This window comes from Canis lupus, chromosome 27 (assembly GCF_003254725.2).
Source record: "Canis lupus dingo isolate Sandy chromosome 27, ASM325472v2, whole genome shotgun sequence".
Classification (NCBI taxonomy): domain Eukaryota; kingdom Metazoa; phylum Chordata; class Mammalia; order Carnivora; family Canidae; genus Canis; species Canis lupus.
The window spans coordinates 41,743,731-41,755,903 of NC_064269.1; the positions used below are offsets into that span (position 1 = coordinate 41,743,731).

General features: G+C 58.9%; 1 protein-coding gene across 11 annotated transcripts in view; it reads left to right on the plus strand.

The window, feature by feature from the left end:
• The window catches only part of TSPAN11 (tetraspanin 11), a 74,835-nt gene extending 63,686 nt beyond the window's left edge, over positions 1-11,149 (plus strand). For 2 of the 11 annotated variants that reach the window (XM_049102804.1, XM_049102803.1), the window contains 2 exons: positions 303-389; positions 1,296-1,865. In XM_049102804.1, the coding sequence (XP_048958761.1) occupies positions 303-389; positions 1,296-1,640 (432 nt within the window). In that variant the 3' untranslated portion in view covers positions 1,641-1,865. Of the gene's footprint in view, positions 1-302; positions 390-572; positions 638-1,198; positions 1,866-6,734 lie in introns of those variants that run through there. The other 9 variants (XR_007406564.1, XR_007406566.1, XR_007406565.1 and 6 more) reach the window with 9 other exon arrangements.
• Positions 11,150-12,173: the final 1,024 nt, after the last annotated feature.

A 12,173-nucleotide genomic window follows, 5' to 3' on the forward strand; every position in this document is an offset into this window, starting at 1 on the left:
CCATCCAGGAGCACCCCCGCCCCCCACGAGAGGCAGGCTTGGGCAGAGGGGCGGGGAGGGGGGATGCAGGAAACACCTATTCGCTGGCCTTCAATGGTCTCCACAAAGCCCTGGGAGATCCTGGGACACCATGGCATGCCCTGGGTCACTCAAGAAGCCTGTGGGCCATTGAAATGCTGGACCAGGTCCTTTAAGCCTCTGGCCTGCCCTCAGCCGGGTGGATGCAGCACCCCCAGCAGCCCTTCCTGCCCCAGCCTCGCCCACCTCTGGACCACCGTGTGTAACCTGCCCTTACCTTACAGGGAGGCTGCATCACCAAGCTGGAGCAGTTCTTGGCTGACCACCTACTGCTCATGGGGGCGGTGGGCATCGGGGTGGCCTGTCTGCAGGTGAGTTGGAGGCAGGGCAGATAGGACAGGGATGGTCTAGCAGAGCTGTGAATCCCTCTCCCCTCGGTGGGCATCGCAGATCACTGCCCTCTGCACTCCCACGTGCTGCCCTGCCCTCTCCCCCTCTTCTACCACCTTCCCTTGGCAGCCAAGCCTGAATCACATGGTCACTCTCTTCCCCAGAAAAGATGAAGGAAAATGCCTGGGGGCCCTGGGGCCCAACTTGAGGAGTGTGAGTGTGAGCTCAGGTATGTGCATGCTGCCTGTGTGTGTGCACGCGGGTGTGTGTGTGCAGCCTGCCGGGGTAGGTGTGAGGCCGTGGGTCATCCGCATGCATCTAGGTGTACGTGGCACTGTGTGCACGGGTATGTGTTCGGGTGTGCTGGTGCATGTGTGTGTGTGTGTGCATGCACGTGCACTCATTCCCCGGTGTGTGTGTTCACACACATGCCTGCCCGTGGATGTACACTCCCTGTATGCCCAGCTCTCTGCTCTGAGCGATGCCTTCTGCCGTGTCCCTGCTCCACCCGCCTCCCTGCTACACCCAGGAAGTCACTGGTAGTCTCACAGTCGCTCCAGTCCAGGGTCGGTAGAGAGGATTCCGGAGGGGCACCCTGGGGCTGGGCCCTGCGTGGCCACCTTGCCTGGCGCAGCAAGTTCCAGAGGGAGCGCAGTGCCGCCCCGCCCTTCCCGCACGCACGGCACCAGGACTGCCAGCCCTGAGGGGTGGGGGTGGTGGTGGCGGTCAGAGGCCGGGAGATCCTCTGGGCTCTGGGCGTAGAGCAGCCATGTCCCTGCCTGCCTCACAGCTTCAGCCACAACATGGATGGACTTCCCCCAGCCGTGCGACAGAAGGTCTAGACAAGAATGAGGTCGTGAGCGTGACACGCTCACTGTGCTCAACAGGGAAGGCCTCCCGCAAGCAGAAGTGTGGTTTACCAGGCTATGTGTAGACTTCGGAGCAGTTTCAGGCACTTTCTGTTCCTGCCACCATGTGAGACCCAGGCCAGGCGTGTCCTCGTTCTCCCATTCCACGGATCAGAAGGTTGGGACCCTGAGAAAAGACCGAGGGTGTCATCTCCTGAACTGGTCCCCAAGCCTCCTGACTTGTGGTGTTTGCTTTCCCCCATCCCGCCCGCCCTCCAACACAGAGTTCCATGGAGAGAGAAGCGGAGGGCGGGAGCAGCAGCTGGCTCAGAGAGCCCGCCAGTGTGGGCTCCTTCCAGATCACCGCACGGCCTGGGCACGTAGGTCTGTGCATCGGGGCTCTACCCGCTGGAGGCCGGGGGTAGGGGGAAGCAGGCAACCCAGGGCTAGTTACGCCATCTCTAGGCCTCAGTTCCTTGTTTGTAAAATGGGGCTAATTATACCTAGTTTGGTGAGAGGGTTAGCAATATATATGTAAATCACTTGGCTCGTCGCTGAGCAGATAGCAGGTGTTCAATAAATGGTACCCTTCATTATTTTATTCATTTCCATGTGGGCACATTGTCTCTCAAAAAAAAGCCTTCTCGAAAAGTTGTTTCCTGGCCAGAGCAGCTTGCCCCATCTCCAACAGTTGGCACGCAGGCCAGAAGCCCCGCGTGGCATCAGCAGGCCCCCTTTGGCACTTCCCTGGCGCAGGCCTTCTGCCCCACAGAGTGAGCTGAGGAGGCACCACTGGGGGGTGAGGAAGGGGCAGCTGTGTGCTCCAGCTCCTGGATAACTTGTTTCCAGAAACCTGCCGTCTCCTTCAGGTGTGAGGGGCCTGCTCTGTGTGCACACCGACCAGGTCTGGACCACACTCCATCCCCTTCCTCCTGGCCTCCCGGGCCTGGGGGAGCCTGGAGAGGCTGAAGACAGGACCAGTGACCCCCAGGGCAGGGGGTGGGCCTGCCTGGCCCCAAGCCTGAGGTCAAAGTGAAATAGGCAGGGGTGGGAGCACTGCCCGGGGAGGGGAGGGCATGCTGTCGTACCTCACGACTCCTTGGTCCTGCGCAGGTGCTGCTCGCTCAGGGACCCCAGAGGGGCTGCCCCGGCCACGCCGTGGACCCCGCCCCTCGCCGGTCGCCCAGCTAGTGCCCTTCTTCTGCTCCGCGGGCCCTGGGCAGCCAAGCCTCGGTCACAGCCCCCTCTGCTGGCCGATGCTGGAACTCAGCTGGCCGAGTCCAGGTTGGCCACCCGGCGGGCCCCAGGCTCAGTCCTGGTCCCCAGAGTGGGCACCGGACGCCTTCCCCACACATGCCCGGCCTGGCCCTGCAAAGATCGCCAAGCCTCAGCAGCTAAAAGGCGGTGTCCTGTGCCCCTGGTCTCCAGGACCCGAGGAGAGGTCAGAGGGCCTCCCCGCTTCTCACGTGACCTTGAGGAAGTCACGTTCCCTCTCTGAGCCTCAGGCTTCCTTCCTACAAAATGGAGGAGTTGGATATTTTTCAAGTCTCCCGTGAAGTGATAGACTTCTCTAATCTGTGGAAATCCCACATAGGAGCCTGGGTATTAGACACGAGGAGGATCCGCTCTGGTTGAGTTGGTTGTTGGGGCTCTCAGGTTCTGTGATTTTTGGTAAGGACCCTGCCTCAGTGAGACTCAGGTGCTGCAATATTCTAGAACATCACAGCATGTCTCGTGAATGCTCTCAACGCCAAGCAGAAAATGTGGCTAACATCACAAACCCTGATTGCAGATATTTGGCGACATGTCACCTGTGGCCCCATGGATGTGCGCGGACCAGGCGCTGATATACTTAGGAGAGATGGTGGTGGGCTGGAGGGACACAGGATCTCCGCAGAGCCCCCACGGCAGCAGGTTTCAACCTTGCCTGCACCTGGGGACCACCTGGCCAGCGTCAGAACTGCCCAAGACCCAGCTACACCCCAGCATAATTTAGTCACATCATCTGGGGCCCACGGCTGGGTATCAGCATCCTTGTAAAGCTCCCTGGTGGGTCCAGTGTGCAGCCAGGCTGAGAACGCTGGCCTGCGCGAGTGACAGGAGCCACAGGGCACCGGAGGGTCAGACGTGGGGAAGGTCAGGGGCCAGGGAGGAGAGGGAACCATCACAGTCCTTAAATACCCAAAGGCAGGCATGTGGGGGAGCAAGGGGACACTCCGGGGATACCAGAGGACAGATAGGAACGACAGGTGGAGTTTCCAAGGAGGCAGACTGGAGAATCCGTTAACAATTGGAACTCTCTGGCAGTGGTCCCTGTTGAGCACGGAGCTGTCTGTGGCTGCAGGTTGCCGCAGAGGTTGGACGCCGGCCGGCCCACTGAAGCCGGGTGCCCCGCACACGATGGGCACACACGTCCCTTCCATGCTGCTGCCAGGCGCTCCTTTCAGCCAGACCCTGCGGGGCCCCTGTGTCCACCCCAGGCACATCGCTCACTACTCAGGATGTTCAGACCTGAAAGGGATGATGGGGGTCTTGGGATACCTCCGAATCACTCTGTGTCCTGGAAGGACCTTACAAGGTACCTAGGCCAGTGCTGGCAGCCCCAGCTGCACGTGACAATAAGGCCCAACTCCACAGATTCAGACTCGGACTTTCCGAGATGAGGCCTGGCCTTGGGTATTTTTTAAAGCCCTCCAGGGATTCCAGTGTGCACCAGGGTAGAGAACACTGAGCGCCCCCCCCCCTTTGTGTACATCTGAAGACACCAAGCCCAGCAATGTGGTCACTGGCTAAAGGTCACATGGCCACCATGGCAGAGCCAGTGAGGACCCCAGTCCTGGGGCTCTGTGTTCTACTGTGGGTAGACTCTGGAGGCACTCCACCTTGAGATAACTTTGGAAGCTAATTTCCAGCATACTCTGGCAGGGAAGCTTCTGTCTAGAAAGGATGTAGTGGCTCATCCTTTTCCTACCACCCTGCTCACACACACTCTGGAAGCCTCCCACCCAGGGGCTGTGCAGAGGATGCTGAGGGCTGAGCCTCCATTGTCAGCTTTGTAATGAGAGCTGCTCTGTGTCAGGTGCCAAGCCTAGTGCCGGGGCCACCAGCGGGCAGGATGTGGTCCCTTCTCCCAGAAGCTTTCACTCAAGAGAGGAGACACATAGAGCATGGGTTGTCACATGCAGGCAGAGGCACTGTGCACGTGTGCAACCTAGGGCTTGGGGGAGCATATAGGAGGCCATAACCTGCCATGGGCAGTCAGGGAAGGCTTCCTGGAGAAAGTGATATATAATTAAACCTTGAAGGGATTTAACAAGAAGAATTAAGATGGGGAAGAGTGACAGGGTGAGGGAATTGAATTTGCAAAATCCTGACTGGTTGCTGTGGAGGGAGGGCTTTACTCCAAGGGCTCAGGAGAGCCACTGCCTGGCTTATCAAAGGCTCAGGGTGCAGGAGGGGAACCGTGATGGTGTTGGTCCTGTCATCCTAGTTTTTAAAGAATCTCTCCAGGGAAGGCTATTGAACAGACTGGAGGCTTTCCTATTGATAGAGGAAGAGCTGAGGCTCAGAGACAGATACACCTGTCCCCAAGGTCACACAGGCCCAAAGAGAAGCTACCGCACTCCCACCTGGACATTCCCAGTTTGGAGGATGGAAACGTGTTGCAGAGCCGAGAAAACTCACAAGAACAGCTGAGATTGGGATCTGCAGGTCATTAAAAGGGAAAGCTGAAAGATCATGTTGGATTGGCTTCCTGGGACCTCTCCGGCCCTTCCTTGATGCTCTTGGGTAACAATCAGGTGTTGGCTCAAAAACCTCAAAAGCAACTGAGAGAATGCCATCTCCCTGTGAAAAAAGAGCCCCATCGGTGGCAAATGCTGTGCCTGGACAGCGGCTAGAAGAGGGCGCTGTGCCCCGTGCAGCGCTGCTCCAAGCTGGGCCCCCTCCGCTGCCATCCCCGCCCCCCCATCCTCCATCCTCTGCCATCTCCTGCTCCTGCACTCGACCTGTCAGTTGTTTTCTCTGCTCACCCTGTGCTGGCCATGCAAAGCGATGGGTGCTGATTTCAGGAAGGAGACGCGGGTGCTCGCTCAGGGATCAGATGGCCACTACTCCTTGGCACGCATCAGGGTGCTTGTGTGTGTGCTCGTGTATGTGCATACGTGTGCATGCATGTTGAGTGCATCCTTGCCCCATCTGCATGTGTTGGGGAGGCTCCATCTGTATGTGTGGACCTGTGTTGGGGAGAGTCTGGCCCATACACCTCCAGCCTCACTCTGCCTTCCCTTGGGAGGCACCCCGGGAACACTCGGGCAAGTTCCAGCAAGTTCCACTCTCCCAGTCCCCAGCACAAACCCCACACTGTAGGAGGTGTGGCCACAACCCTTCCCATCTACCCTCCCCAACCTCAGCCAGAACCAGAAAGATCCAGATAGCCCCACAGGTTAGCCGTCAGACCACAAGGGCCAGGGAGCAGGGCACGCTGCATGACCCCTGGGTGTGGTGGCTGTGATGGCACCTGCGTGAAGCCAGTGGGACACAAGCTAGCCTCTCGGGCTGCCTTCAGCTCGTGGCTAAGTGGGAAAGTGGATTAGCACAGCTCTTAGGACCAAGTCCGGAAGCTGCGAGCTATGCTCAGGGGCTCCAGCATCCGCCCTGTGGGGATGGAGAGCAGGGCAAAGGGGCGAGAAGTGCTTGGGGACGATGGACATTATTCTGTATCTTTGAGGAAATTGCCTTTGCCCACGTGCCACAAGACAGGTATGGGGCTGCCCCCGCGGCGCCTCTGCCCTCTGGGCAGGGAGTTGGGATCCAATGGCATCGCTATCACAGCAAGATCATAGTCACGGGCCTCGAGGGTCTGACACTTCCACAGCTTCTTGTGCTGCATTTAGAGATTGGGGAGGTGAGACCCCCCCGGGGGATGGGGAATTTCTAGCACTGCCCAGCTTTGGGCAGGGTGCTCTGGTGCCTCCTTGTTCAGCCCCTTGCAACGGAGGGGCTGTCAGGCCGGCTGTTGGGGCTGGGCCTGGTGCCGCATGCCAAGCCGGCTTAACAGGAAGAGTTGGCGACCCCTCTGGGTGCGCCTCTGAGAGCCCGGTGGCTTCTGTACATCAGCCAGAGAACTGACTGTGAACCTTAGTGTTGCTCTGGAGTCTGAGAGCAGCGAAACACAGACAGAACCTCTCCTAGAGAAAGACAGCTTCAGACAGCAGTGAGGGAGCGGAACTACCCCCACCCAGGATCTAGTTAAATTGGCCCGTCTCTGGAGATCTGGGACCGCAGACCAGAAGTGGACAGCTTGTTGGTAACGCAGGATCTCGGGCCCCACCCCAGACTTCCTAGGTTGGAATCTGCCTTTATCAGGATGCCCGTGGGTGCACCCGAGTGTGACAGGCCTGCTCCAGGGCACTCTGGGGAGGGCGGCTTGCTGAGGTTCTGATTGTTCTTTGCTCCTCTGCTCTCTCCACCTGGCAGATCTGTGGGATGGTTCTCACCTGTTGCCTGCACCGGAGGCTCCAGCTGCATTTTTACTAATGGCCAACTGCCCCTCACAAGGACAGGTGCCCACGTCCCATCTTCCAGGCCTGCAGAGTCAGCACCAGCTTGCCTAGAAACTCCCTCTACTGTGTGCCTAGCCCCTTCGGACCCACCAAGTGCCCAAGACCATGGCTCCTGTGGCTCCCACCCAGGCCGGGGGCCCTCAGCCCCCTCTCTCCACTACCAAGTGCTCACTGCCAGGATCCCTGGGCACAGGATGCATCCTGCCAGGAAACAGCCACCAGCACCCCTCACCAGCAGTGGGGGTCCCGTGGACTGCAGGGGGTGGTGAGAATCACACCTTTTGCTCCCTCCCAGCTCCAAAAGCTAGAATGAGGGTCTAAAAACTCTGGCCCCTCTGGGACTCCCCACTGGGGCACATCGTCTCCCCACTGGTGCTGAGCACCCCTCGTCTTGTCTCTGCTTGGGGTGGGGCAGTCAGGGTGGGCTCTGCCCCCAGAAGCCCCAGCCTTTGATACACTGACCCACCCCTGTCACCTGGAAGATAGCGCCCTGTTGGCCTGGTTCCTTCTCACAGGGCCTGACAGTGGAGAGGCCTGGGGTGAGACCCTGGGAACTGGGCTTGGGCACCACCAGGGCGAGGAGCAGGGCAGGTAAGGTCACAGGCAAATGCTGCCCCAGGACCCTGTGCACTGCCCAGAAGCCATCCCTGGGAGAGATCCCCCCAGAAGACTATGGCTTGTGCCCCCCCACCCCCCTCTGCAGTAACTAGGCCCTGCAGGGATCTCCTGTGGCCTGATTCTCAGGAATGCCAAGTTTTTAAATGATCTCCAGCTCTTCGTGTGGGTGGGAGTGAAAAGTCCTTCCTGGGTAGGCCAAGTCACAGGCCCTGCAATATGGGGGCCACTGAGAAGGCTCAGTGCTGAGTAGAGGGGTGCTCCGCCCTGGGCCCTGCTTTTCCTGGGCCCACAGTCCCAGACTCGATGACCACCACTGTGCCCCTCCCAGAGCCCTTGCTCTGCTCCCCAGAGTGAATCCAGTCCCCTCCTTTGGTTCTCTCTTGCTTCTCTGAATCAGGCAGGGAATTTTCAGGAACCATATTCTTAAATACTAAGACAGAACGGAAAAACAACAACAAAACCCTGGAAAAGGCAGAGTAGAGACGCTGGCAGTTTTCCAAAGAACAGGTGTCAACTTGGGAGTCAGCCACAGGGACCCTCTCCAAGTAACTGTCACAAGTGGGTAGCTCATAGTCCCGGAATCCCGCACCTAGCTCCTTTACCTTCCAGGTCCTAAGCTTCCGGGGCTGGGGACCCACCATGAGGGAGCGACCCCTTGTTGCCAACATCAAGGCCAGGAAAGGTCACCCCTTGCCTCTAACTCATGGCAAGCCCCAGGGTGATGAGTGCAGCTCTTGGTAACCTGGGCCAGTCCTGGGTGAAGGCTGTGCTCTCTTCCGTACACAGGTCACTGCTGTCCCCAGACACTGCCCTAGACGTATAGAAATTGTATGCCCTCCGAACACAGATTACTCGCATGCACAGGAAAGACCAGCTTCCCCGGGCAGATTGCTCCTCTACCCCGGAGATCCCCTGGGGGCTGTCGGAACCCTGGCTGGCTCAGCAACTCTGCCCCCCAGGGCCCTGGGGTTGCAATTGCAAATCCATTAACAGGGAAACCAGCTTTCTGGTAATCCCGGACTGTGCCAAGGCGGAGAGAAAGGGTGCTGGGACGATCTTTGCTGCCTTCCAATTCTCTGGGACTCGTGCAACCGAGAAATGACTACCTCCCAAGCTCTCGGCAAGGCCAGGTCACAGACTGACAGGTCTTACCAAGTGAGGCCTGAAAGAGAGCCGTGTTCTTCCAGTGAAGGGGCCCATGGGAGGTGGTGATGCCAGGGGAAGGGCCGTGTCCTGTGGCCCCTGCTGGCCCCTGCTGGAACCACTGCCCTCTTTACTGAGGTCAGTGGGGCTTGTGGAGGTGGGACAGGGTGATAGGCAGGTAGCACTGGCCCCAGCCCCCCGTGTTGGGTTAGGCCATCCTGGCTGAGGGCACGATTGGCTGCGAGCAAAAGGCTCCTGCACACCGGCCCACCCAGACCAAGGATGGATGGCCCAAGCTGCAGAGATGGAACAACGCAGAGCTTTAGGGAACGGTGACCTGCTCGTTGGTGCCCACAGCCCAGGAGGTGAGGCAAGGGCAGAGGAGACGGAGGCCCAGCTTACGGCAGGCTCTAGGCTCAGGACACAGAGGGCTGGAGTCCGGAGCCAAGGATGTGCCCACCCTGCCTGAGAGCATGCGGATCTGCACCCAGGGCACTGCTTGGACGTCATGGTCATGAATTCCTTGGATAGAGAAGGGCATGTCTGTGGACAGCTGTCATCAGCCGTGTGTGAGCAAAAGGCCCCCGGCACGTTGGACCCAGGAAGGAAGGCAGGATTCTGTACAGGTCGGGCCACAGCAGATGCTGCTGGTCACCGGGGGCCTACCGTGAGCTTTGAATGTGTGAGTCATGTACGTGCTCTCTCATGGCGATCGCAACAAAGAGGTACTGGTCCCCCCTCTACAGGTGACAAATCAAGGCTCAGAGCAATTAAGACACCTGCCAGGCGGTAGCAGTGGCTGCTGTCCTGCCACCCCCCAGCTGATGGAAGCCAGGGAAGCTGGGCTGGGAGCCCCTGCTCCTCGGCATCCTGTGGCTCTCCATCTCTGCAGGAAGCCATCTGGCTGACATTCTGACATTCCGAAACACCGGGTCCCCCAGGGGGCACTCTCTGTCCAATAGCAGTGGCCTGGTCCCCCTTCCCGGATCGGACGGAACCATCCATCTGGCCCCACCGCCAGCGCGCCCCGCACACCTGCAGAGCGGCCTGGCTCCTTTCCCGATTGACAGCCGGGGCCTCCTGGTGGACTGGCTCAGGCAGCAGGTGGGGGCCCTGGGGACCACGCTTGGGGGAATTGCTAGCCTGTCACCTTGGGTGCCAGTGTTGACACCAAGCAAGAGCAGACCAGACCTCAGCAATCAGAACCTGCCCATGGCGTGTGGGATCTCGTGCCCATGCAGACATCATATCTAGGGCCCCAGAGGGCTGGGAGGGCTGCCCCCTGCTGGGGGCCGGGGGGGTGTCTCAGGTCACAGGCACTCAGAGCCACCCCGGGGGCCCATGTTAACCACCTTCAGCTAGCTTTCCCTTGCTGTACTGCTGGAGGGTGGCACAGTGCAGCCTGTCTCACAGAGCTGATGGCCTGGAATTTCAGCAGGCTGCTCAGCCTGGGCACAGCCACAGACACTCAGGCTTGGCAGGGCCAGGACAGCCCCGGGGTGGGTGGGGGATCCTTGTGCACTGCAGCCACTCTGGTCCGTCCCTGGGTTTGGAGGTAGAAGAAGCAAACTGAAACGTGTTCATCACCACCCACCCCAATTTCCGCCTGGCAAATATTCTCTACTTTCTGGCTACTTTGGGCCTGGGGAGAGTGGGGGAGGCATAGGGGAAGGCGGTTGATGAGCTAAGGAGAAAACGCATCTTCTGTCACTGCTGGGTGGCACTCACGTCGCCCGGGATGCTAGTGATGTGTCTGAACCAGAAGTTCTCAAACTTGAGGATGCATCAGGTCACCTGGAGACTGCTAAGTGTCACCCCAGAGCTTCAAATCTGCAGGGGTAGCATGGAGAGTGAGCATTTCTAACAAGTTCCTGGATGATGTTGGGGCTCCTGGCCCCGGACCCACCCTTTGAGAACCGCTGCTTTAGAGCTCCCCACAAAGGACATTTGCCACCTTCCTTTGTATGAGCGTCACCCTAAGCATCCCAGAATCCCTCGGGAGGTCTAGCAGGGCCCAGCCCACTGGCCGCGCGAGGGTGGGGTGAGGCATCGCAGTGGGCCCCGAAAGCGCCCTCCTGCAGTGCGTTCTTGCAGCACCTGCTCTGCCCTCTGTGACCATGGCTGGGAGACCAGGTGCCTGCGTGCTCTTCCTGGAAGGGCACAGATTAGGTCCCCAGCCCCATTCTCCCACCACCCTCCTGTGTGCTTTGGGAGAGTCCAGCTCCATTCTCATCACCCCCACTTTCTGGCTTAGCACAATGCCCCCCACCGTGTCTGTACCCCCAGCCTCTCACGTGCCCCTTCCCTTCCTGCTTTGGCCCCAGAGACACCCTGTGCAAGTGCCACTAGGAATTCCAGGCAGCCCAGTAGGAGGCCAAGGGGGCTTCTGGAACCAGCTGGCCTTTGGATACGGGTTGTCCCAATATTCTAGAGACTGAGAAGTTGCCTTAACTTACTGCATATAGAGAAGTCACTGTAGTTGTAAACACACTCTCCGCTTCGCTGGCCTCAGTGCCTGCCTGGCCTCACCCGCTGGGTGGCATGATAATAAAGGAATTGTATCTAGGACTACCTTCTGTGGCTTTTTTCCTCATCCACGGGGAAATCCCAGGCCATCAGTTCATCAGATGTCTTTCAACCCACTGTACATGCTGAAGCGGACCTTAGTCCTGGGGAGAGGGAGGGAAAGGGGGAGTCCCACGAGGAAGTCCACTGACCACACTGATCGGGGTCTCACCCTTATTTTTCCCGCCTCTCACCTTTTCTCTGTTTGATTGGACCTTGCCTTAGCCTACGCATACGTGCCGCTGGCTCCTGGCTGCAAGCAAATAGGCTCGGACTGCGTGCCTCTGAAAGCTCTCAGCCGTGGTCAGCCCACGTCCCCACGTCACTCACTACACTGCCCAGCCAGCTTTGTTGATGAGCCCGTGTTTGCATGTCCTGCCATGGGCATCGCCCCACACTAGCTGCAGCAACGCTGCATGTGGTGAGGGGTCGGGGCGAAGGGCCCCCTCCGCTGGCCCTCAGACTCCCAGCCAAGTGTCAGGAGCCCGGACACACACACACACACACACACACACACACACACACACACACACTCCTACTGCTACCCAGACCAGTTGCTCTCCACCTGGACCAGCTGATGCATCCCGATCCTCAAATCCAGGGCGGCACACTCTTGCATCCGAATGCAGAATGACGTCAATCTTATTCAGAGGAGCGGAGAGCATTAGGTGGCCCTGTGTGGAGCTACGAGAAGGAAATGCTGTGATGACACAAACCCTTCATTCTGTCTCATCCACTCTTCTGTCTAGAAAACTCGCTGGAGGTGGGTGGGTGAGTGGGTGATCCTGAAGAGTAGCTGGGGAAGCTGGATTCCAGGGGTTCCGAGATGGCCAGACCAGGGTGGGGTGGGCAAGCAGATGGGGAGTGAGAGCGTCTCAGCCAGGGAGAAGCTGCAAGAGGCCAGCTCACTTGCTATGTAGCAGATGACGTCTACAGGCCTGGCCACCTCTCATGGGTCTCCGGCCCCTTCGGTTGAGTTCATTCCCTGAACAATCACAGCAGTAGCCCTCTGACAGCTTGTGTCTCA